Raw genomic sequence first — 23509 nt, 5'->3', positions numbered from 1 at the left:
AGATGAGCAGTTTGACAATGAGAGCGGAGAGAGGTGGTGGTGGAATGGCAGTCACCACAAGCAGTACAGACTCTGAACAGAGTGGTGAGAAATGTTTAAACAAAATATATGCAAAACTGTTTTGTTTAATGTAATTTAATAGAATGACTTGTAATAATGTAATGCAGTGTCCATACATCGAAATTAATACAATCACTTCAAAACCTCAAGTTTTTTTTATATAGGCATTGAAATTTATTTTCCTGCAAAGTTATGATATAAATAGTAAGTTGGCACATTCTCAGGTGTTTCAGTGAGAACAGTGAAAGTGTACACAAAGCTGCTTTAGTCAAGGTGATCAGACAATTGAAACGCAACAAGATAGAAAAAGTTCAGGAGAAGAATTTCAGAATGGGGGGGGCGGGGGAAACAAGTTTAGTCCATTTTTGAGATACAAACATCATTACAACTTGAGGACAGTTTTCATTACTAGCTTATCCTTTAAAAAATGCTGCAATGAAAGGAACATTATTCATTTTAAAATTAGACTTCAAACATGTTAAGCAACAATCTAAAAAGGGAGCAGTCGTTAACAAGTGTGGGGTTCCCCAGTTTAGCATAGACAGTTTATAGTTAATCTTGAAGATTTACCCAATTACATTATTTTAGTTATAGAAGGGACAGCTTCCTCATTTTATTGACCTCAAGCCCCTTTCCGCAAAGGATAGCAACAGTCCAAACCAAGGAAAAAATATCGATTTTGAAATGGCAAAACTGACAATACACCAGCATTGTCTCAAGTCACTGTCCATAGTATATTTACCATAAACGTTACCTACTGTATTGTAAATGTAAATTAAGGCCTTTGCTTACACTCAAATTTCCACTGTAGTTAAGATATACAGCACCAAAGTTGGGAAGGCAATGAGAAAGAGACCCAGGGCAACAATCCACAACAGACTCTGACCAATTAATTTCAGGCAACTATTATTTTCACAACTAATCGCCAAAAGCGTTTACTGCAATGTTGCCAGGGTCGTCTTAGAACATAATGTACTATTAACTGATACATCCCAAGCAGAGAACAAAGGGGATACTTGAGATAATAAACTTGATAAGGTGGCATAAATCCATAAATATGACAATGTTAGAAAATTTAATTTCATGTTGTTAATGACTATTGGCTCTTCCATATTGTTGCTCATGGTAAGTCAGAGGATATATATTGGCTTAGAATGATGGGAGCATTAACCATGAATGAAAATATGTTCAGTTTATTAAAATATAAATGCATGAAATCAAAAGTCCTATGATTGAACTTACTGAAAAAAATACAAATTGAAGACAACTTGAAAGCAAGGGGTAAAATCAGAGAAAAGCTATGAATGCAAAAGTGCAGGGTAATGCCACACAATTGGAAATTATAACTTTTCCCCGTTGTAACTACTCAAGTTAAGAATGATGACACTCCAACTCAACTATTAAAATGTCAAAACAAACTATAGGATTTAAAAATACAGATGAAAGGGAAAAGTAAAAGTTTTTTTTAAAACTATTGAATTTGAAACAACGTAGCATGCAAAATCAAGATGGTCAAAAAGCAGCACCACACGAGCAAACAAAGCAGTAAATAAAATTGAAGGAAAAAGTTGAAAACCATGAAATAAGACAAAAATAAATCAGCTGACTGAAACTGCCACCTGACCCTAAAATATTAGCACATCAAGAGAAATGTTACTACAGCATACCTTACTCCAGTCCTACAGATCCTCCCACTCAAACTCATGTCCAGTAAATGGTGTTTTTTTAATATGCATAAGCTTATTGCTTTATGAAGTTCCGCAGTATACGTTACATCATACAGAAACGAAGGTGTTTGACAACGTAAAACTTCTGGCAGATGTTTTGCAAAAGCCCAAATGGACTACACGATGCTGCAGCAAAGGCCTCATCCAACTTCCAAAACAAAATTTAAAAGTACAATGGCAACTCCATCAAATTCAGACATTTGCCATAATTGAAAGGAAAGAACTACCCATTGACAGTGTTAACACCCCAGCACATTGCAAAGCACTTCATAGCCAATCCTGAAGCGTAGACGCTGTTATAATCTATGGAAACACAGCAAACAATTTGCAAAGTCCTATCAACAATGATGTACATGACCAGATAATCTATTTAATGATGTTGGCCAAAGGAAAAATATTAGCCAAGACACTGGGAGAATGGTGAATAGTGCCATGGAACATTTCAAGTCCACTTCATGGGTGACTGTTTACTGCACTAAAATGCTAGGTGGGATTATATGCTCAAATCTCTGGAGTAAGACTCAAACACAAACTTTTAAATCGGAAGCAAGAGCACTGAGGCCAAAACAAGTACAATGAGTGATGCAACAGGTCTAAATATTTACTGTGAGGGAACAGGCTCACAAACTAACCCCCCCCCCCAAAAAAAGTATTGTTTTGAACAGCCATTGACAATGAGAAACATGGAAGGTTAGTCAGGACGTACTCCAGGAATCAAGTCAAATAGATTGTTAATTAAGCCCAACAATTGCCTTGAGCATTGAAATAAATAAGGAAAGATGACCAAGGATGTAAGTGCAATGTCTGCAAGACAATTCTAATATTGAACAGATTCTTTTTGATAGAATAAATAGTAAACCAACAATAGAGGCAAAACTTCCAGGAGAATTCAACAATTCTCTGGTCAGTGTAATGAAACACAGACTATTACATAGCAAATAAGGGAGAAAGCAAGAAAAATGTCAGTGAGACTAGAGACAAATATTTAAAATGTGCCCAGCTATTAGGTCGCACTTTTGTACAATCAAGTACATAATATTTACCTCCCATTAAAAAATTGCCAGGTCTCCTGATCTCAATCAGAGGAAAAGTTGATTTTCAAATCCTTAAGGAAATTCCATTTTGGTTAACAATTTTCTCCATTCATTCTCTTACCTATATACAACTGTATTTGCAAAATGAGAAACTAACATTTTTAGGTGCTGCTCTAAGTTGAGCAATATAGCCAAGAAGCTTCCTTACTGAACATGATCTTGTTCCATTCCCACTGATTGTAACTCCAGGTAATTTAAAACCTTTACTCCGTATCTATTTTTTATTACAGGTCATCAATAAAACAGTAATTAGAGGAAATCGCTCTGCATGAACCATATGTGACTGTGAATGAAGATTTAGCTTCTATTTTAAATGTATAAATGTGCAGAAATTTGAATCAAAGATTAGAGTCACTTATTCCACATATTTCATGATTCCATTCGTCAAGGAGACCAGGACCAGGCAGAAAATACTTAATTAGAAGTCATTTTCAAACTATTGTTTTCCAAACAATTAGTACTTTTACATGAAATGTACTTGCAACCTGAAGTTAATACATCCTTACAAACTTGTGAACATTTCTATTGCTCGTTTTAAGTATATAAGGAAATGCACTTTAACCATTTACGAGGAAAGAAGTTTTATTTGAAATCTATACACAAAAAGTAACAGATTACAGTTATATATTTTTGTTATTCATTCTCAGAATGTGGGCACTGACAAGGCTGGAATTTAATGCCCATTCCTAGGTGTTCTTGAGCAATTGACACTGAGTTTGCCTCTTTTAACCACTGCAGTCCATGTGGTTAAAATGCTCTCAACGCAGTCAGGTGAGGTCTTCAAGGATTTTGGCTCAGCTACTATGAAGGATCAAGTGTTGAATATCCAAGTTAGAATGGTGAGAGGCTTGGGGGGAAGTTTAGATTAATTTGTTCCCAAGCACCAGTTGCTCTGCTTCTAAGTGGTAGAAGTCATGGGATTGGAAGATGCTGCCAAAGAAGTCTCACTGAGTTGTAGCAGTGCATTTTGAAGATAATTCACACATGCAAACATGGTATTCCATTGATGGAGGAAATGGCTGCTTAACCTAATCGCATAGATTCTGACCAATTATTGTTTTGTTTATTTGCTGGGATATGGACATCCTTGACAGGACAAGCATTTGTCACTCAGCCCTAATAGCTCTTGAACTGAGTGGTTTGTTAGGCTGATTCAGTGAGCTGCATATAGGCCAGACGTGGGAAGCGAGGACATTAACTAATTGGATGGGCTTTATTGACATTGTCAACAGTTACATGGTCACATTATTGAGACTAGCTTTCAAATGCAGATATTTAGTGAATTTTAATTCCACCATCTGCTGTGGCGAGATTTGAACCAGTGTCCACAGAGAATGAACTGAGTCTCAGAATTATTAGTCCAGTGACAAATCGAGCAGATTATTTTGTCTTATATAGTGTCAACGCTTCACGTGCTGCTGCAACTGTATCCATCCAAGCAAATGGACAGGATTCATACACCAGGCCTATGCTTGCAGAGGGACTTAAAGGAGTCAGGCGGTCAGCCCTCAACAGTCACTTGGGACTAAGGACGATTTGTTTCTATTCCAGCTCAATGGGTTCTGAGATTCCTTGAAGGTCAATACATGATATGCAAACTCTGTCCAATGCAGGCAGGCGGTGCTTGAAGGGTTATGCAGGTGTGTGTGCACTCCTTCCAACATCTCAACTCTGCCTCAATATGCTCCTGAAATCTTTCCACATGTTCAGCGACTTTTCGAATAAACCTTCTTCATCATCAGCGGTGTGCCTCAGGGATCAGTGCTGGGTCCACTGTTATATTAATGATTTGGATGAGAACATAGGAGGCATGGTTAGTAAGTTTGCAGATGACACCAAGGTTGGTGGCATACTGGACAGTGAAGAAAGTTATCTCAGATTGCAATGGGATCTTGATCAATTAGGCCAGTGGACTAACGAATGGCAGATGGAGTTTAATTTAGATAAATGCGAGGTGATGCATTTTGGTAGACTGAACCAGGGCAGGACTTACTCAGTTAATGGTAGGGCATTGGGAAGAGTTACAGAGCAAAGTGATCTAGGGGTACATGTTCATAGCTCCTTGAAAGTGGAGTCACAGGTGGGCAGAGTGGTGAAGGTATTCAGCATGCTTGGTTTCATCGGTCAGAACATTGAATACAGGAGTTGGGACGTCTTGTTGAAGTTGTACAAGACATTGGTAAGGCCGCACTTGGAATACTGTGTACAGTTCTGGTCACCCTATTACAGAAAGGATATTATTAAACAAGAAAGAGTGCAGCAAAGATTTACTAGGATGCTACTGGGACTTGATGGATTGAGTTATAAGGAGAGGCTGGATAGACTGGGACTTTTTTCTTTGGAGTGTAGAAGGCTTAGGGGTGATCTTATAAAGGTCTATAAAATAATGAGGGGCACAGATCAGCTAGATAGTCAATATCTTTTCCCAAAGGTAGGGGAGTTTAAAACTAGAGGGCATAGGTTTAAGGTGAAGGGGGAGAAATACAAAAAAGTGTCCAGAAGGGCAATTTTTTCACACAGAGGGTGGTGAGTGTCTGGAACAAGCTGCCAGAGGTAGTAGTAGAGGCGGGTACAATTTTGTCTTTTAAAATGCATTTAGATAGTTACATGGGTAAAATGGGTATAGAGGGATATGGGCCAAATGCGGGCAATTGGGATTATTTTAGGGTTTTTTAAAAAATGGACGGTATAGACAATTTAGGCCGCAAGGCCCGTTTCCATGCTGTAAACCTCTATCTTGGTCAGTTGTCTGAACTGTCAGGGAGGACATCCATGAAAAGATTCCACTGTCCTCCTGAGAATCTTTTGCCACGACCAAGTTCAAAGTAAAACCACCACTTCGGGAGTCTGGTGTCAGGCACATGAACAACTTATCCCAATCAACTGAGCTGACTCTGAGTGATCATCGCCTCGATGCTCAGCAAGTTGGCTTGGGAGAAGACGCTGCTGTTGGGTTCCTTTTTGCCACCAGATTTAGAGGATCTTGTGAAGGCACAACTGCTGGTACTTCTGTACTTGGAGGTGCGTGTAGTAGCACCTGCTCTAGTATCCACAGCATTTAGGAAGCTAGTTAGGTTTCTGATCAATAGTGACTCACTATGTTGATAGAGGGAAGCTCAGCAATGAAATGCTTATTAAAAAGGGAAGATTAAATGCTTTCTCTTGGAATTGACAAGTATATGATCCGTTACTCATTGATTAAGAGCAAGAGCCTAATATTATCCAAATCTTGTTGAATGTGAACACGCACTGCTTCATTGTATGAATATAAATAGAATGCAGTTTTTTTTGTTCATTCATGGGACATGGGTGTCACTGGCTGGCCAGTATTTATTGCCCATCCTTAGTTTCCCGAGGGCAGCTGAGAGTCAACCACATTGCTGTGGCTCTGGAGTCACATGTAGGCCAGACTAAGTCAGGATGGCAGATTTCCTTCCCTAAAGGACATTAGTGAACCAGATGGGCTTTTACAACAATCGACAATCATTTCATGGCCATCAATAGACTTTTAATTCCAGATTTTTATTAAATTCAAATTTCACCATCTGCCATGGTGGAATTTGAACCCAGGTCCTCAGAACATTAGTTAAGTTTCTGGATTAATACTCTCGCAATAATACCACGAGGCCAGTGCCTCCCCAGTTGGTGAACAGCCCACATTTCTGATCTTATGAGGAATTAAAATTATCTGTTGAAGCAGTTGATAGTTTAGCCAAAAATGTTGCCCGAGAAACTTCTGCAGTGATGTCCTGGGATTGAGATGCCTGAACCTCTGCCAACCATATTCCTTTGGGTCAAGTATGACACCAACTACTAGAGAGCTTTCCCTTTCAATCCCACCGACGTCAGTTTTACTAAGGCTCTGGTACCATATTTGATCTAATGCTACAACTCATCTTGTTACTGGAAATCAGTTCACACTTGGGTTTGGATCAAGGCCTGGAGGGTGTCACTGTACTTGAGTGCTGTTGGGGTTTCACTCATGCAGGCAAGTGAGAATGTTCCATCACACTCCTGAATTCAAACGCTGCCTTGATATCAAGGGTAGTCACTCTCACCTCACCTTTTTTGTCCATGTTCAGACCAAGGCTGTAATGAGGTCAGCTGAGAAGCACAGGCATATCATGAACAGAGGGTCAGAGAGCAGGTTATTGATGAGCAAATGTCACTTGCTAGCACTGTCGATGACACCATCCATCATACCACTCATAATTCAGAGTAGACTGATGGGACGGTAATTGGCTAGATTGGATGTGTCCAGCTTTTGCTGGAGCAGACATAGCTGGGAAATTCTCCACATTTCTATCCCATTTAGCCCAGTGGTAGTACCACACAATACGACGGTGGATATCCTCAATGTGAAAGCAGGACTGTGCCTCCACAAAGGCAATGTGATGATTACTCCGACCAATACAGTCATAGACAAATGCATTTGTAACAGGTTGGTTGGTGTGGATGAGATCAAACAGGCTTTTCTCACATTGGATCTGTGGCAGCTATGGAGGGAACCAGTCAAGCAGCTACATCCTTTAGGACTCAGCTAGCCTGGTCAGTAACAGTGCTACGAAGCCTCGCTAGGTGAAAAACATTGAAGTCCCCCATCTGGGGTATATTTGGTGCCTTTGCAACTCCCACTGCCGATGGGACAGGACATACTCAGAGATGATAATGGTGGTGTTGGGGACATTGTTCATAAGGTACGTCTCTGTCAGGCTGTTGTTCGATGTCTGTGGAACAGCTCAGACCCCACTGAAGTGTGGAATAAATTGCTTGTGTGAAAACATGCTAGCTCAGTAAGTGAATTGAAATATGTACCATGTCAATTGACATGAAATTATGTTTTATACTGAACCTAATGCACAATTGATTAAACTACATTGCTAATTCTCAATGTTCTTTTAATTGTTAATCCCAATATATAATAATTCAAGACCGATGAACTGAAAAACCAATGTTATTATAAAACAAACTGGAATCCAGATTTTTGACATGCCAGAGTATGATTATGTGATTATCAGGATTTAGTTAGGAACCACAGCATCCTCACATCAGTCAGCTGAATGTTGCATGCTGTATTTTTGTAATTAAAGTGAATATCATTTCATTAATTACTAGTCATTATGTTACAATTCTTTATCCTTCACACATCAATTACAAAGTAGCACTGACCACATATCCATCACAACAGAGGCAAAAAAGCAAAATTAATCTGACAAAATTTGTGCACACTTCATTATAGAGCTGTAAAGGTTTAACCTTAATCCACAAAAATGAAACTCAAATAATGTCAACAAACATCTGAACCTTGGAAGATTTTCATGCCTTGAAATGCATATAAAATTAAGTGATAATCTACATCATAACTGAACAAAGAAACCTTGCCACATGCATTGTTTTTTGCCATTGGCCCGACAAGACCACAAATAACACCAAGTTCATTGGTTAATGAAGGGGCTTCCATCTATTAATGCAAATATACCACATAAACAATATTAAATACAAGATTCAATCAGTCTATAAACTACTCTCCTGTAGTTTATCCCAACATGTATTTTGTCATCCCTATAAATCCATTTTCAGCTTAATCATTTTATTAATCTAAGTAGATACAATGTCGAAATGTTAATCTGTGTTTAAAATCCCTGTCCAGCTTTGTGGAAATACATTTTATAGATGTATCCAATTAACAGTTAATTTGTTTCATAAATAGCTTATTGTTAAATCTTCTGAGCACGAAATGTGCATCTTAGAACAGCACTAGTGCCTACTTCCAGTTGTGATTAGATACTCCAGGGGAATCTGAAGCGCCCTACTGTTTCAAAGAAAACAAAGTCCCCAAAGAGAATGTACCACTAGATGTCACAGCGTAATGTCAGAAAAAAAAGTTACGTAGGCTGGAGAATCAGACCACCAATCACCCCATCCTATCACTACAAGCCAACACTCACTGGCGTACAAGTGTCACTTTTCCATGTTATCATAGTTCACAATACTGATCCAAAATATTTCATCAAATCACCGATTTGAAACTTTGCAACTGAACAATATTACGCAATGTGATAAATTAAGAGAGTTGGTTGTACAAATGCTTGGATTGCTGCAGTTTTTACTACTTCTGGTTCTCTCAATCAGTAGTTACCCTGAACTTGTGCAGGAAGCAGCTCCCACACCACATCTGTGTATTTATTATTTAGACATGTCACTGAAACCGAGCCTGGGCCCGAGCTGCAAACTCTCAGCGCAATCACCACCCCCTGATTAAAATAAACCCCTCTCTCCTGTGAGACTGGCCCGGAAAGCGGCCTCAGAGGTGGACACCTCCCTCCCTCCCTCGCCAGCCCGGCTCCTTCCTCACTCCCCGGTCCCGCCGCGCCCCTTCCAACCGCCGCCACCGCCACCCACCTCCTCCTGGGGATGGTCCCCGCTGGTTTCGCTGCGCTGCCCGCGCTCCCCGTCTCCAAGGCCCGACACTGGCTCGGTACGGGTGGCGGTGCCGGCTCGGCTCTCCGCAGGTGCCCCGCCATCACCCGCAGCCGCTGCCGGGCACGGGGCTCCGCGCGCTGTTCCGCCGCCATTCTTCCGTGTTGTGGCTGCCAGCCCGGGTCAGAGGTCACCTGGCAGCGGCCGTCCCGACAAGCTCTGCGCTCACTCAGCAACAGGTGGGGGAGGGGACTGGGAAGGGGGAGGGGCCGGGGGAGGGGACTGGGAAGGGGGAGGGGCCGGGGAGGGGACTGGGAAGGCGGAGGGGCCGGGGAAGGGGGAGGGGCCGGGGAGGGACTGGGAAGGGGGAGGGGCCGGGGAGGGGCCGGGGAGGGACTGGGAAGGGGGAGGGGCTGGGGGGGGGGGGGGGGGAGGTACGTTATCCCCATGTAAAATGCATGGCAACACAGCCTTTCATAGACTGTCAGCCAGAGAGATGAACTTACTCACATGGCAATACTGGATTTCGCATAAGACCTCGGAGCAGAATTAGGCCACTCGGCCCATCGAGTCTGCTCCGCCATTCAATCATGACTGATACTTTTCTCATCCCCATTCTCCTGCTTTTTCTCTATAACTCCTGATCCCCTTATTAATCAAGAACCTATCCATCTCTGTTTTAAAGGCACTCAATGACCTGGCCTCCGCAGCCTTCTGTGGCAAAGAGTTCAAAGACTTCAACAAAGTTCCTCACTTAAAAACTCTTGTTCAAAACGACACCCACCATGGAATCATCAGGGAGGGTATTTTTTTAAAGTTTATTTATTAGTGTCGCAAGTAGGCTTATCTTAACACTGCAATGAAGTTACTGTGAAAATCCTCTAGTCGCCACACTCCGGCACCTGTTCAGGTCCACTGAGGAAAAATTTAGCATGGCCAATGCACCTAACCAGCGTGTCTTTGGGCTTTAGAAGGGAGCATTGTTATCAAATTGGATCTGGCATTTCCTAACCAGCAGATGCCAAAGAGCAGTGTGTGAGAATCGCCCTCTCCTAGAGATGTCCTCTCCAAGAGCACCCCAGGGAGCTGTGTTGAGATTCTTATTCTCCCTGACAGAGTGGGCAGGATCTTGTTGCGCTCTCCAGGCTCTCGCTTTCAGCCATCAAGAGATTGCTGCTGTCTCTTGTCAGCGAAGTTCCTTTGAACCACACACCAGTCAGGCTGTGGTGATGCCAGCGGTAGGCTTTCCCCTGGAATCAGCACTCAGGGGCACAAAGCTCATCTACCAAGCACTACCAGCCAATCAGAAGCCAGCAGCTCTTGTGTACTGGGGAGACTGTGACTGCTCCAGAAGAAACAGGAGCAGAGAAAGAGGCTCCAAGTATAAAAAGGGTTGCGATTGGCAGACCTTAAATGGAGAGGGCTCGGAAGAAGCCATGGCAATTGAAGAGTGCTCAACAAGAGAAGTCCTGGTGATTAGAAGAGGCAGCAGAATATTGGTAACTCCATGCTGCAAGCCACTGGGGCAGAGGTAACCTTTTGAGCTATAGTGTTTAGCTCAGTGTGTTCAAAGAGTTGAAGTTGTGCTTGTGAGGTAGTGCTGGAGTGCAGATCCAGGTATTTTCAAGAAACGAAATTGAAACCCTGTGAGGTGGATTGTCATTGATGCTGTCCAAATTGGAGCGACTTTTCAGAGAGAATTCCAAGTCAAAATCGTCAAAGGTGAAAAACAAATTACTGCGGATACTGGAATCTGAAACCAAAAGAGAAAATGCTGGAAAATCTCAGCAGGTCTGGCAGCATCTGTAAGGAGGGAAAAGATCTGATGTTTCAAGTCCAGATGACCCTTTGTCAAAGCTCTCAAATGTCCTCAAAGGTGAAGGCTGGAATGCCTCATGACAGAGACAAGGGGTGATCTTACAAAAAAAATTCTAAGCACGAACAAGCATAAAAACGAGAGAGAATCATGCCTATTTTTTCGGCAAGAGAAAAAAATCAAATCTTATCACACTTAGAACAAAAAATGAGGCAAAGTGAGATTCTCGGCAGAAAAGGGAGTATACGAAGTATATTCACACCAGCAAGCCGGTTGCTGACTGCTAGAGGGCGCCATTGTGCATGCCCATTATCTCCCACTGCACTATGTGAAAGAGTACATAGGGCATTGGGAGATTGTCACTACCCCCACCCCGCTGGGCATCGTCTCCCCCACCCCCCCTCGATCGCTCGCTCCCCCCTCCCAATCGTATGCCCCTGATCACCACCTCTAATCGCAGCCGCCCTGGCCAATCGGCAACCCCAATTCCCCCCGAGTCACCATCCCCCCGGTTCACCCCCCCCGCACCCCCCCCCCCCCCCCCCAGGTCAATCACCGCCTTCGTTTACCCCCAACTGGTCAATCGCTGCCCTGGCAATTCCCAATGCAGAGTGCATAGCCCGCCACACGGAGCCTCACCATTCAGGTCCAGCCCCTTCCCTGAGGCCCCACCCACTCTTCTTAGGCCCTGCTCCTTGGCATAGCCCATTGCCCAGTGGGCACTGCCGGATGCCAGGCTGGCACTGACCAAGGGACACTGGCATCCCTACCCCCGACCACACAGGGGGCATCAATGACCTCCAGTCCGATTGGTGAGGCCATCACGTCTGGTCCCCATTGGTGGGGGAACCATATGTGATCCTCACCAGTGAAGACCTCCACGGGCGGGGCTGTTAAGACAAGTGAGCTGGACAATTACATCCCGAGCTCACTAATAATATTAAGATGAAGTGTTGAATATTATAATTAGCCTTGCACCTGGTGGCATTTCAATGCCAGTATCATCGTGAGAGGCGAGAATTTAACCTCTCTCATGATCTTATCGGCTGGCGACGCCGATCGACTGGTGTGACAAGCCAGTAAGATAGCCCCCTCAGAGTTTCAACAAGATTGTTTGACTCAACAGCTTTTACTGACGTCTTTGATTTGATTTGATTTATTATTGTCACATGTATTAGTACACAGTGAAAAGTATTGTTTCTTGCGCGCTATACAGACAAAGCATACATAGGGAAAGAAAGGAGAGAGTGCAGAATGTAGTGTTACTATCATAGCTAGGGTATAGAGAAAGATCAACTTAATGCGAGGTAGGTCCATTCAAAAGTCTGATGGTAGCAGGGAAGAAGCTGTTCTTGAGTCGGTTGGTTTGAGATCCGACCCACAACGGTGGTGTCATCAGCAAACTTGAAAATCAAGTTGGAGGGGAATTTGGCCACACAGTCAAAGATGTATAAGGAGGGGCTGAGGACACAGCCTTGCGGAGCACCAGTGTTGAGGATGATCGTGGAGGAGGTGTTGTTGCCTATTCTTACTGACTGCGGTCCGTGGGTTAGGAAGTCTAGGATCCAGTTGCAGAGGGAGGAGCCGAGCCCCAGGCCTCGAAGTTTGGAGATGAGTCTCGTAGGAATAATGGTATTAAAGGCTGAGCTGTAGTCTATGATTGGAGTCTGACATAGGTGTCTTTGTTATCTAGGTGACCCAGGGTTGAGTGCAGGAGATGGCGTCTGCTGTGGACCTGTTGCGGCAATAGGCGATCTGTAGTGGATCCAGGCAGTCTGGTAAGCAGGAATTGATTTGTGCCTTTCGAAGCATTTCATAATGACGAATGTCAGAGCCACTGGACAATAGTCATTAAGGCACGCTGCCCAGCTTTTCTTTGGTACCGGGATGATGATCATCTTCTTGAAGCAGGTAGGTACCTCAAATTGGTGTAAAGAGAGTCCGTCTGGATCGTTGAGAAATCTGTGGAATCTGTCTTAATTGCATCTGCCATTTATTGTGCATTGTGGTGAATTCACCCATGGTTTGCCTGTTACTTCACATGTACCTCATATTAACCTTGAATGTTAATATAAAATAGATATTGCAAATTGCTTTTACTTTCTGACCTTGTATAGCAAGATTTATTTTTGTTTGCTCAAACCCATCTAATCTTGTGGCCTTATTATTTTACAAAGTGTCTTGGATCTCAAACTTTGTTTACTTTAAGCAAAAGGTTACTGGTCCCTAACTGAGTCTTACCAAAAAACTGGGAGTTTGTCCAGGATCATAGCAGAGGCCATAGGTAATTAAAGTTATATGGGAAGAGGGGCTTCACAGTGTAGGGTTGTGGGGAGAGAGGTGTTGGTAGGTTGGTAGCAAGGGCAAGGGTGTGGGACTCAGCTGTCCTCTTCCTGATGTCTAGTCCCTCAATCATACACTGAGTGCCTTTGATCAAATGTCCTCCCCCCAGAGGTGACAAGCTGACGGCATATTTTATCGGTCCTGCATGCTGCACATTAATAGGCCCGCAACACCAAAGGGATGAGGCTTTTAACTGATCTTAAAGGTCAACCTCAGGGCCTCAAGAGCCAGCTCAGCAGGAAAGTTAATCATGGGCCTTGCTGCCCAGAACTTAATTCATTTAGGATCATTAAATTCCCGCAGTGCAGAAGGAGGCCATTTGGCCCATCAAGTCTACAATGACTCTCTGAAGTGGGAAAAAATATACAGATGAGTGCACTTAAAAAAATAATAACTGCCTGGCACATAAACAGTCACCTGGGAAAGAGACATTAAACAGGCACTGACTTTTAGTACAGACAGACACCTGAGATTAAAACATAAAGGACAGACAGCTATTCAGAGTTAAACATGCAGGAATCAAATCCTGCAGGAAGCCAGCCAGGGCTTGAGGCACTCTTTAGGATAAGGACAATAGGGTTGGGTAAAGAGATTAGCTACAGGTGGGATCAGGAATACATAACTGCAGGAAAACCAATTACTGTAAATTATTATATGAATAGACCGAAACTAAAACCATTGATGGTCATTGACGTAGGAAATGTATCCATTCATAGAACAACGCGATGTTAACATGCTTATGTCTGTATTTGTCTATAACGATGTGTTAACGATCGATCACCTACTTGATTATAACGATGTGATAATGGCTAGATGTCCGATCCATCTATTGTGTAAAGGGTATAAAGATGGACTGCTCCTATTGTCTCGTTGAGGGAAGGTTTGCTGCTTGTTAGTGCCTTGTCTCCACGAAGCTTTGTTAAAATAAAACTGTATTCTTGAAACCTTCAAGCCTGACTCAGTAGTACATTTCCCACAACACTCTCCAATAGAACATCATATCCAGACACCCCAACCCTATCAACGTAACCCTGTGCACTTACCATGGCTCATCTCCCTAACCTGCAAATCTTGGGACATTAAGGGGCAATTTAGCACGTCCATTCCACCTAACCTGCACATCTTTGGACTGTGGAAGGAAACTAGAGCAGCTGGAGGAAATCCACACAAACACAGAGAGAATGTGCAAACTCCACACAGACTGTCATCCAAGGCTGGAATCGAACCCGGGTACTGTGAGACAGCAGTGCTAACCACTGTGCCATCATGCCGCCCATTAATTCTGGTGGAGATGGGAAGGCAGCAGGGCTCCAGTACACCAGCATCCTGCCTAATTAAATGCCCTTCCCATCTCTGAGCTCACCGCCAGCGAAAGCAGAAGATTTTGCCCAGTGACTGCCAGAGAAAAACCTAAAAAATAACCCAAGGCAATCTTGGGTCAGACATTTGTCAGGTTCCCTTGAATGCCCAAAATTGGGCTTCATTGGTTCATTAAAGAGCGGCAAGGTGCAATTTCTATCCTTATATTTCTAATCTTTATTATCCTTATTTACAATGCATCAAGAGCCTTCAAAGAGGTCAAATAAACCTAATCTGCTCCTTATTTTGCCTCATCATCAGAAAGTACTGATTCCCAAAAGTCACTGAGTTGGGACAATCAACTCCCTCCAACTTGGCTAACATCTCCATTTCAGAGCACCTTTGCTCTTCTTCATTTAACCCTAGCATGTGACAGCTGAAAGTTGCTTCTTCAGCCACTGCCTGAGGCAACTTTGTACATAAATTAAAATTTGATTTACTGTGTTGCAACATTTATTTCTCAACAACCTTCTCATGAGTTACACAAAAACAGCTTTTAAAAAAAAGAACTGTGAGAAAAAAGTTTCAGAGTTTAAATTCGAGCAGCACTGATCTTTGATCTTTTAAACATGGTGTACAAAATTAACGACGTGCAAACCCTCTGATACGAGGATTTAAATACTTAATGGATGATTTGGTGAAACAAGATGCACATCAGTAATCAAGTTACATACATATTGTTACAAATCCAGAAGTTACTTCCTCTTCCTGCTATTTAAATATAATTCTGTACACCATAATATTTCAAAATTCTCTTGTTGCTTGTGGGTTGACTCTCTATGAAGTTAATACCTTCAGTAATGGCCACACCCTAGATTGCAGCACTTGTAAATCTGATCCCGGGTTCAAAAGCAGATTCTGTGCTTCAGCCTCAGTTACTGTCAAAGACAGCAGGCCTTGATCCGACACAATTTACAGATTGGTCACCAAGCATTAGAACCCTTGGCAACATCCTTCCGCGACTAAGCCCAACAGGTTCTGATGAAGGCCCAGCTGCAGACTTCAACATCCAGGCCGGTGCCAGGCAGTCTGGCCCTGCTGGGTTTCCTGCGCGATCCCAGGCATTGGTTGAATGGGTGACAAGACAGCAAGCATGTTGTTACCCTGGGAGATGGCAAAATATGCAACTCCCATTGTGCCACTGCCACTTCAATGGGACTGTGGCTCATCCTTCCTGCTGATCTGCGGGAGATTTAAGTTATGGGAAGAAGACTTGGGTTGTTTCCGTTGGAGCAGAGAAGGCTGAGGGGCGACCTGTTCAAGGTGTACAAGATTATGAGGGGCATGGACAGGGTGGATAGGGAGCAGCTGTTCTCCTTAGTTGAAGGGTCAGTCACAAGGGAACACAAGTTCAAGGTAAGGGGCAGAAGGTTTAGAGGGGAAGTGAGGAAAAAACCTTTTGCCCATAGGGTGGTGACGGTCTGGAATGCGCTGCCTGGGAGGCTGGTGGAGGCAGGTTACCTCACATCCTTTAAAAAGTACTTGGATGAGCACTTGGCACATGAAAATATTCAAGGCCAAGTGCTGGTAAATGGGATTAGGTAGATAGGTCAGGTGTTTCTCACTTGTTGGTGCAGACTCGATGGCCCAATGGGTCTCTTCTGCGCTGTGTGTATATGTCTCAACAAACCAAACTGTTGAAGTTGATGGAAGCAGTAGAATCTCAATGGCACCTGTAGGAGCATTGATCAAAGCTGCAAGAGCTGATGTTACGGACTCCTATGCAGAGACACCCCACTGAGGTTACCAAAGGTACCATGATGGACTATAGACTGTGAACGTCAATGGCCTCAATGTAACAAATTGTGAAAATACTCTTTCATACTCTCAGATATGCTGTACTTACTTTCTAAATAGGCTGTCCAATATCCAAAACAATTCCTGGGGCAAATTAGGTAGCTTCCTTTTGTAGGCTGGTCCTCAAAAGTCTATGGTCTGAACTTTACTCTGCAGGAGCATGTGGGTTTGGGAGCTAAAACCACCCAAACCGACAGCCTCTCAGGAAACCAACTCCAACCCACGAGCTTAAAGGTTTCACTGCAGTGCGTTACACTGTGTATGAACAACGACCGCTTTGGGACAGACAGGTTTCTACTTAATGAGGGCGATTCTCCCATCCCACTGCATTAATTTGTGAGTGCAGAGGGCCGGGGAGAATCTCGCGGCGGGTGATGTGCAAAATTTGCGCATGCGATCCTGCCGCGATAGTTTTTCCCAGCGCCGGATTTCTGGCGGCGTCTGCTCCACGCCAGAAATCGGCGGGGTAACTATTTAAATGCTCACTTTAATCTAATTTAAATGCTATTAGTAGGCCTGGGACTAAAGTCTCCGGGCCCACTAGCATCTACCACCATCCCACCCTCCCCCCGCCCCCCCCCCCCCCCCCCTCCACCCCCCTCACCTCCGCCAGAGTGCTTCAATCCAGCGGGGTTTAGAGTAGATCCACACTTTTGGGTAACTAGCGGCCCAACCCCACTGGAATGAAGGGGGGCAATCGAGGCCCCCCCAGAGGGTCAGCGATGGGAGGTGGTGCCCCTTGGACATTGGCAAGCCTGGGCCCCCTGGCACTGCCCAAGGGACAACGTGCCACTGCCCAGGGGTTGCCTTGGCCCTGCCCTTCGGGCCTAGGAGGCAATCAGTGGGGGGTGGGGGGTTCCGCTAACACTCTGCATTGGGATCGGTGGGGGAAGGATGAAGGCCAGCAACTGGGGTGGGCTGGGGTGGGGCAGCTGGGGGGGGGCTGACACTGCAGGGGGTGGGGTCAGGACTGCAGGAGTGCGGGATACTGTCGGGGAGTCGTGATCGGAGAGGGGGTCTGAAGATCAGAGTGGGCCGGGAGGAGGGAGAGTGAGGGCTGAGCCTGGGAATGGTCGGGGGTGGTTTCGATCGGGCCATGGGGGGGCAGAAAGCCAATGTTGTGGGAGTCGCAGAGCTGGCCAGCAATCGAGCTGGCCAGCAATTTAGAGGCCAGGAGCGTGGGGTTGCTGCGTATGCACGAATCTCGGCACTGACAGATCAACACATGCGAAGTAGCCCGCTCAACACGTTGATTTCAGCCTCTCCAGTGGGGATAGGCCCTGCCCCCTGAAATTTAATGATATACATGCTGGTGGCTTCTGCAGTGCACAGAGTGTGGGAGATTCTTCTCTGAACTCCCACTGAAAAAAACAGTGTGAATTACTCCAGTTTTCACCCAAATTTGACACAAATAATTTTTTTGGGAGAATTCTGCCTACATTTGTGAACTGCAACATTAGAGTGATAGCACAAGGCATATTTTCAACTTTAACTTTGGGTCTGTGAGTGGGTCTGCCAGTGAAAACAAGGTAAGAATTCAGCAGCAATTGAGGGGTTGAAAGCATGTCAGGGGAAAATGCCAATAAGTACTCAGTTCTCACAGTTGCTTTCTTACTTGCTCATGGGTAAGAGTTTGTTCAAAGTACTTGTGCTGAGAGGTTATTTACTGAGGAGGTTTTTTTAACAATGAAGGTTTTGAGATCTAATTTGCACTTTGGATGTCCAATCTATTAGATCAGCCTGGATACTGCCAGTGCTGCCTTAGTCCGCAGATCAGGACAAATAGTTCGAACAGCAATGGCTGCAGCTTGCTGCTCACAGACCTCTAGGTCCACAAGAGAAAGAGAAGCAACAGAGAGGTGCAGCTCAGAGGAGGCGCAGCTCACAGAAGGCATAGTCAGCACAGAGTCTACAGGCAGGGGATAAGCTTCCTTGACATGTTTCAGGAGGCTCAGGTTGTCACTAAAGTTGGTGACGGGCGTTTGAAGCCTTCTGGAAGACCTGCTGCCAGTTGGACCTGGTTCAACAGTGGCTGTCAAAGTTACCACCTCAGCTTCTTTGCCTCTGGATGCTCCAAGGCTCTGTCAGGATCTTGCAGTCAGTGACATAAAAAGTGCATAAAACACGGCATGCTTCCCGGGCCCAACAATTATATTAACACTGCCTTCACTGACGTCAATCGGAAGCATGGGCGTTCAGGTTTTCAGCTGTAACTGGATTTCCAGGGCTGGAGAAGGTCATTAACTCTATACACGTGCAAACAAAGGCATCCATCGATCACCCAGGAATGTTTGGCAACTGCAGGGGCCTCCATTCCATCAACATGCAGCTATTTGCAACCAGAATAAGATCGTTATGTGCTCAAGATTCTTGAGCAGTTCCCATGATGCTCTCATCATGTAGCAGTCTTGCTTCCCAGATGTCTTTGTACCTGGAAGCAATGTTACTGGCTGGCTGCTGGGAAATGAGGGACATCTAATTAAAACATGGTTCAGGGGAGAAGGCAGAAGATGAGGAAACAGAAGCTGTTGCAGGCAATGCACCACCATCAGCACACAAGATGCCTGGGCTGCCCTGATTATTGCAAGGTCCACTTAATTTCCACTAGTGCACCTATCTAACAATGACATGACACGAGCTTAAAGCAGTCCTGCAAACAGCCAGCATCTCTTTCACATGGACCTTCACCAGGAAGCAGTAGAGGCAGAGGGAGAGAGTTTTGAGGTGACTGATAGGCCCTAGATCATTCCACAATGCCAGGCTGACTGGGTTGAGATCAGATTGGCCACAGCTCAGCAGTGGAGGCATTGCCACTAGGTTCATAGTCGGGCTGGCCACAGGCAGAAGTCCCTGGCCTGGAGAGAGAGACAGAGAGACAAATAGGGAAAGGGCAGGGGAAGACACTGCCTGGACCTTGGTGCCAGTGTGCGAAGCAGTCTTGGAGAATGGGAGCTCACAACACCATTCATTGCTTTCACATGTCCAATTGGGGTCATAACCCACAGTCCGGCAACCACAGCTCAGGATAGGAGGATTCCCCAGTGTAAATCTTGTACATTGTATTTCGCTATTAGAATATTGTCACAAACCCAGCTGATGCTATCTGCGGGGGTGCCTCAACTTGGAAACACTGGTTTGTGATGGTGTTTGTTTTGTCTACAGGAATGGTGTACGGAGCCACAGCGATACCCAGTGAAAACAGTAACCAGTCCAATGGTAGTATAATATTTATTAAAGACTATTTATTACAATAAAGAAATGACACATATACATGAACAAGACTATAATGATCTAAGATCATTAATTACAAGAGACTACTAAACACACTCACACAGTTTAAGTAGGAATTAGCATTTTGATCCAAAGTATTTTTACAAGATCTGAACTTTTTCAGGACTTCCCTCTTCCCAAACAACATCTAATCCAATAGATCTGTAAGTGAAGGCCAGCTTATAGTTACCACACTGTACACGATTGAGTTGTTATTCTGGGAAATGTCTCTTGTTCGTTCAGCGAAGATGTGGGTTTTAACTGCCTCCGTGAAGATTTTTTGCACTCTTGCTTCTGGTCTGCCAGAACCAGTTTACAGGTTGCTAGGTGGAATCTGCCTCCTGCTTCTATGAAAAGGTTGCTAGTTAGATAATTGCTTCCCTTTGAAGATTCTCTCTGTTTATTTGGCTGTCTATCCTCCCAGCTTCTGTTAGTTCTAAAAGAATGATATATGTCTTCCCTGGATGCTGCAATAGTCTACCCAAAGTGTTTGCTATGAGCATGATGATGATTTAGTTTGGTCCACAACTGCTAATCTCATTATTGGGATTCACATCCTGTTAAATACCTTTTGAAATGCTGGTGGCTTTGAAACTGCTGGCACATTCATAACAAATGTACTTGGCCTTGTGACAGGTTGCAGCTTTATTAAGTACAGTGGTTCTTTTGGTGTCAAATTACTACAATCAACAACAACATTTTAAGGCTGATAGAATTGTTTCGGTTTCAGGTCGCAAGACTTAATTATATTTTAAGTCACTCAGATAAAATTATTTATTGGGAATTTATTTTTCTTTAACAACACTATTTATGGCATACTTTACATAGGATCTGAATTTGAGTACATAATCTAGATAGATAAGTCAGTGCAGTACTGAAGGAGTGCTGTGTTCCTTGAGATGTCATCTTTTGGCTGAAGCAAATTGATGCTCAGTTTAACTGTTGAGATGGAAGAACAGGGAATTTTCCTGGAGACTTGTTCAATGTTCACACCTTAGCAAACATGATGAAAACAGATTGATTTGTCTTATTCGTACGTTATGGCACCTTGCTGTGCACAAATTAACTGCCCTGTTTGTCTACATAATGGTGTGGAGATGCCGGCGTTGGACTGGGGTAAACACAGTAAGAAGTTTAACAACACCAGGTTAAAGTCCAACAGGTTTATTTGGTAGCAAAAGCCACACAAGCTTTCGGAGCTCTTAGCCCCTTCTTCAGGTGAGTGGGAATTCTGTTCACAAACAGAGCTTATAAAGACACAGACTCAATTTACATGAATAATGGTTGGAATGCGAATACTTACAACTAATCAAGTCTTTAAGAAACGAAACAATGTGAGTCCACTCTTTATAAGCTCTGTTTGTGAACAGAATTCCCACTCACCTGAAGAAGGGGCTAAGAGCTCCGAAAGCTTGTGTGGCTTTTGCTACCAAATAAACCTGTTGGACTTTAACCTGGTGTTGTTAAACTTCTTACTGTGTCTACATAATAACATGAACTACAAGAAGTATTTAATTGATTGCAAAGCACTTTGGAATATTCTGAGGACATGAGAAACACTATATAAAAGAAACTTGAAACCAATGTTTGTGTTTTAGGTATTTAGATTTAATCCAGCTTTAGTATTCATTTTTGGCAGTAATTATTGAGTTAAAGCAAAAAACCCTTATCGTGGTCCTGACAAATGTAAAGTTTCATCATGTATTCAGTTTGAGCACATTTCAAATTAACTGTGAAGAAGTGTTCATTTAACCAGTACTGACATGACTATACTTTCACTTCCCTTTTATTTAAATGCATTTGGAACCTACCATTAAAAGGTATGTTAGCCTAACAAGCAGCTATCTTGATAAATACATGCATTTCTGAAAAGACACATCACCAAGAAATCTGCAACATCATTATATCAACATGATGCTCATTTGGAAAGTTCGTTTACTGAATTTCTGGCCTCCAGATAGTCCAGCAAATAACTCTTCAATCAATGAGGTGGAGATGCCGGCGTTGGACTGGGGTGGGCACAGTAAGAAGTCTCACAACACCAAGTTAACTTCCAATAGGTTTATGTGGAATCACGAGCTTTCGGAGCGCTCCAAATAAATAAACCTATTGGACTTTAACCTGGTGTTGTGAGACTTCTCACTGTCTTCAATCCATGGCAGTGGATATTGATCAGCGCACTATACTGGGGTAATCAACATCTTGAGATCTCCATATATCCTTACTGAGCTATCAGGTTTTAGTACAGTCATAATTGGTGTAGTCAAATCACTTGCAGTAACTGGTAGACACAATGGACCAAATAGCCTCTTTCTGCCCCATAACAATTCTGTGATTCTGTGAACATAGTTTTCCAGATTATGGAATGGACATCACTGAACAGCTAGAAAAGGAGGCAAAACTTCAGAAAAGCAACGTTATACTAGTTAATCTTTAAAATGTGTTTGGTGTGACAGGTAGTATTTGGCACTTAAATTGTGGATTGCTTATGATATATTGGCACTTGCAATTACACAATTTAAGTACCATGCTGCAATTTTCAATTGCTAATGTACATTAATGTTCCTAAATAGAAAATCCAATGTTCTCCTCTTTTCCACTCCTGGAGGCACTGAAAAGATTCATAGAAATTTACAGCACAGTAGAGGAGACCTTTGGTCCATTGTGTCATTGCCACCTCTTTGCTCGAGCAAGTCAAAACTAATCCCACTAACTTACACTCTCCTCATTGCCCTACTTCAAAAATTTATCTATTCTTCCTTTATTATAGTCCTTGCCTCAACCACTTCCTGTGGCAAAGCATCCTATGCTTCAATAATTCTTTGAACAAAGTAATGTCCTCTAACCTTTCTCATTACTCTTAGTGATAATGTTAAATTGATTTGTCATTGCCATTACCTCCCCAGTTTTAAAAGTCCCCAAGTGGCTTACGAATCTCCATTTATGAAACTATATTATGAGTGTTCGTGTTATGTCTTTAAAGCGGTTGCATCTCTTCTGGTATAATTTTAAAATTTATTTATTAGTGTCTCAAGTAGGCTTACATTAACACTGCAATGTAGTTACTGTGAAAATCCCCTAGTCGCCACACTCCGGTGCCTGTTCGGGTACACTGAGGGAGAATTTAGCATGGCCAATGCGCCTAACCAGCACATCATTTGGACTGTGGGAGGAAACCGGAGCACCCAGAGGAAACCCATGCAGACACGGGGAGAACATGCAGACTCCACATAGACAGTGACCCAAGCTGGGAACCGAACCCAGGTCCCTGGTATAATGTACTTTGATCTGTAGTGATGTAAGAAGAGAGATTTGAAGGCTTTGTGGCTCTTCCATCTTTGACCTGGAACTGACAACGCCTTCTTAATAAACTTGCATCATGTTTTATACAACCCACTAGCGTTGCACCTCATTATTTTTCTTCCTTGTGGTAGCTACCGATCGATATGTAACAAAAAAGAAATTGGCGACGAGAGTCAGAGAAAAAAAATCTTTTCGACCGATTCAGAGAAAACGAAACCCAGCAGTTCGGATTGAAAAGTTGATCGAAGGCAATGCATGACAAAGAGGTTGAAATACAAAACCGCAAGTAAGCAAGAAACAAAGGTTAAACTTACTTACTG

General features: G+C 43.4%; 1 protein-coding gene across 5 annotated transcripts in view; it reads right to left on the bottom strand.

Annotated features, from left to right (window-relative positions):
* The window catches only part of agps (alkylglycerone phosphate synthase), a 136870-nt gene extending 127341 nt beyond the window's left edge, over positions 1–9529 (bottom strand). For 3 of the 5 annotated variants that reach the window (XR_013499550.1, XR_013499551.1, XM_078228481.1), the window contains exon 1: positions 9284–9502. Coding sequence is in view for 3 of the 5 variants with exons in the window: in XM_078228481.1 (XP_078084607.1) it covers positions 9284–9456 (173 nt within the window). In the remaining 2 variants the exon portion in view is untranslated. Of the gene's footprint in view, positions 1–9283 lie in introns of all 5 variants that reach the window. The other 2 variants (XM_078228480.1, XM_078228479.1) reach the window with 2 other exon arrangements.
* Between the last annotated feature and the right edge of the window lie 13980 nt (positions 9530–23509).

This window comes from Mustelus asterias, chromosome 14, assembly GCF_964213995.1.
Source record: "Mustelus asterias chromosome 14, sMusAst1.hap1.1, whole genome shotgun sequence".
NCBI classification, from domain to species: Eukaryota; Metazoa; Chordata; class Chondrichthyes; order Carcharhiniformes; family Triakidae; genus Mustelus; species Mustelus asterias.
This window is presented reverse-complemented; position numbering and strand designations above follow the sequence as displayed.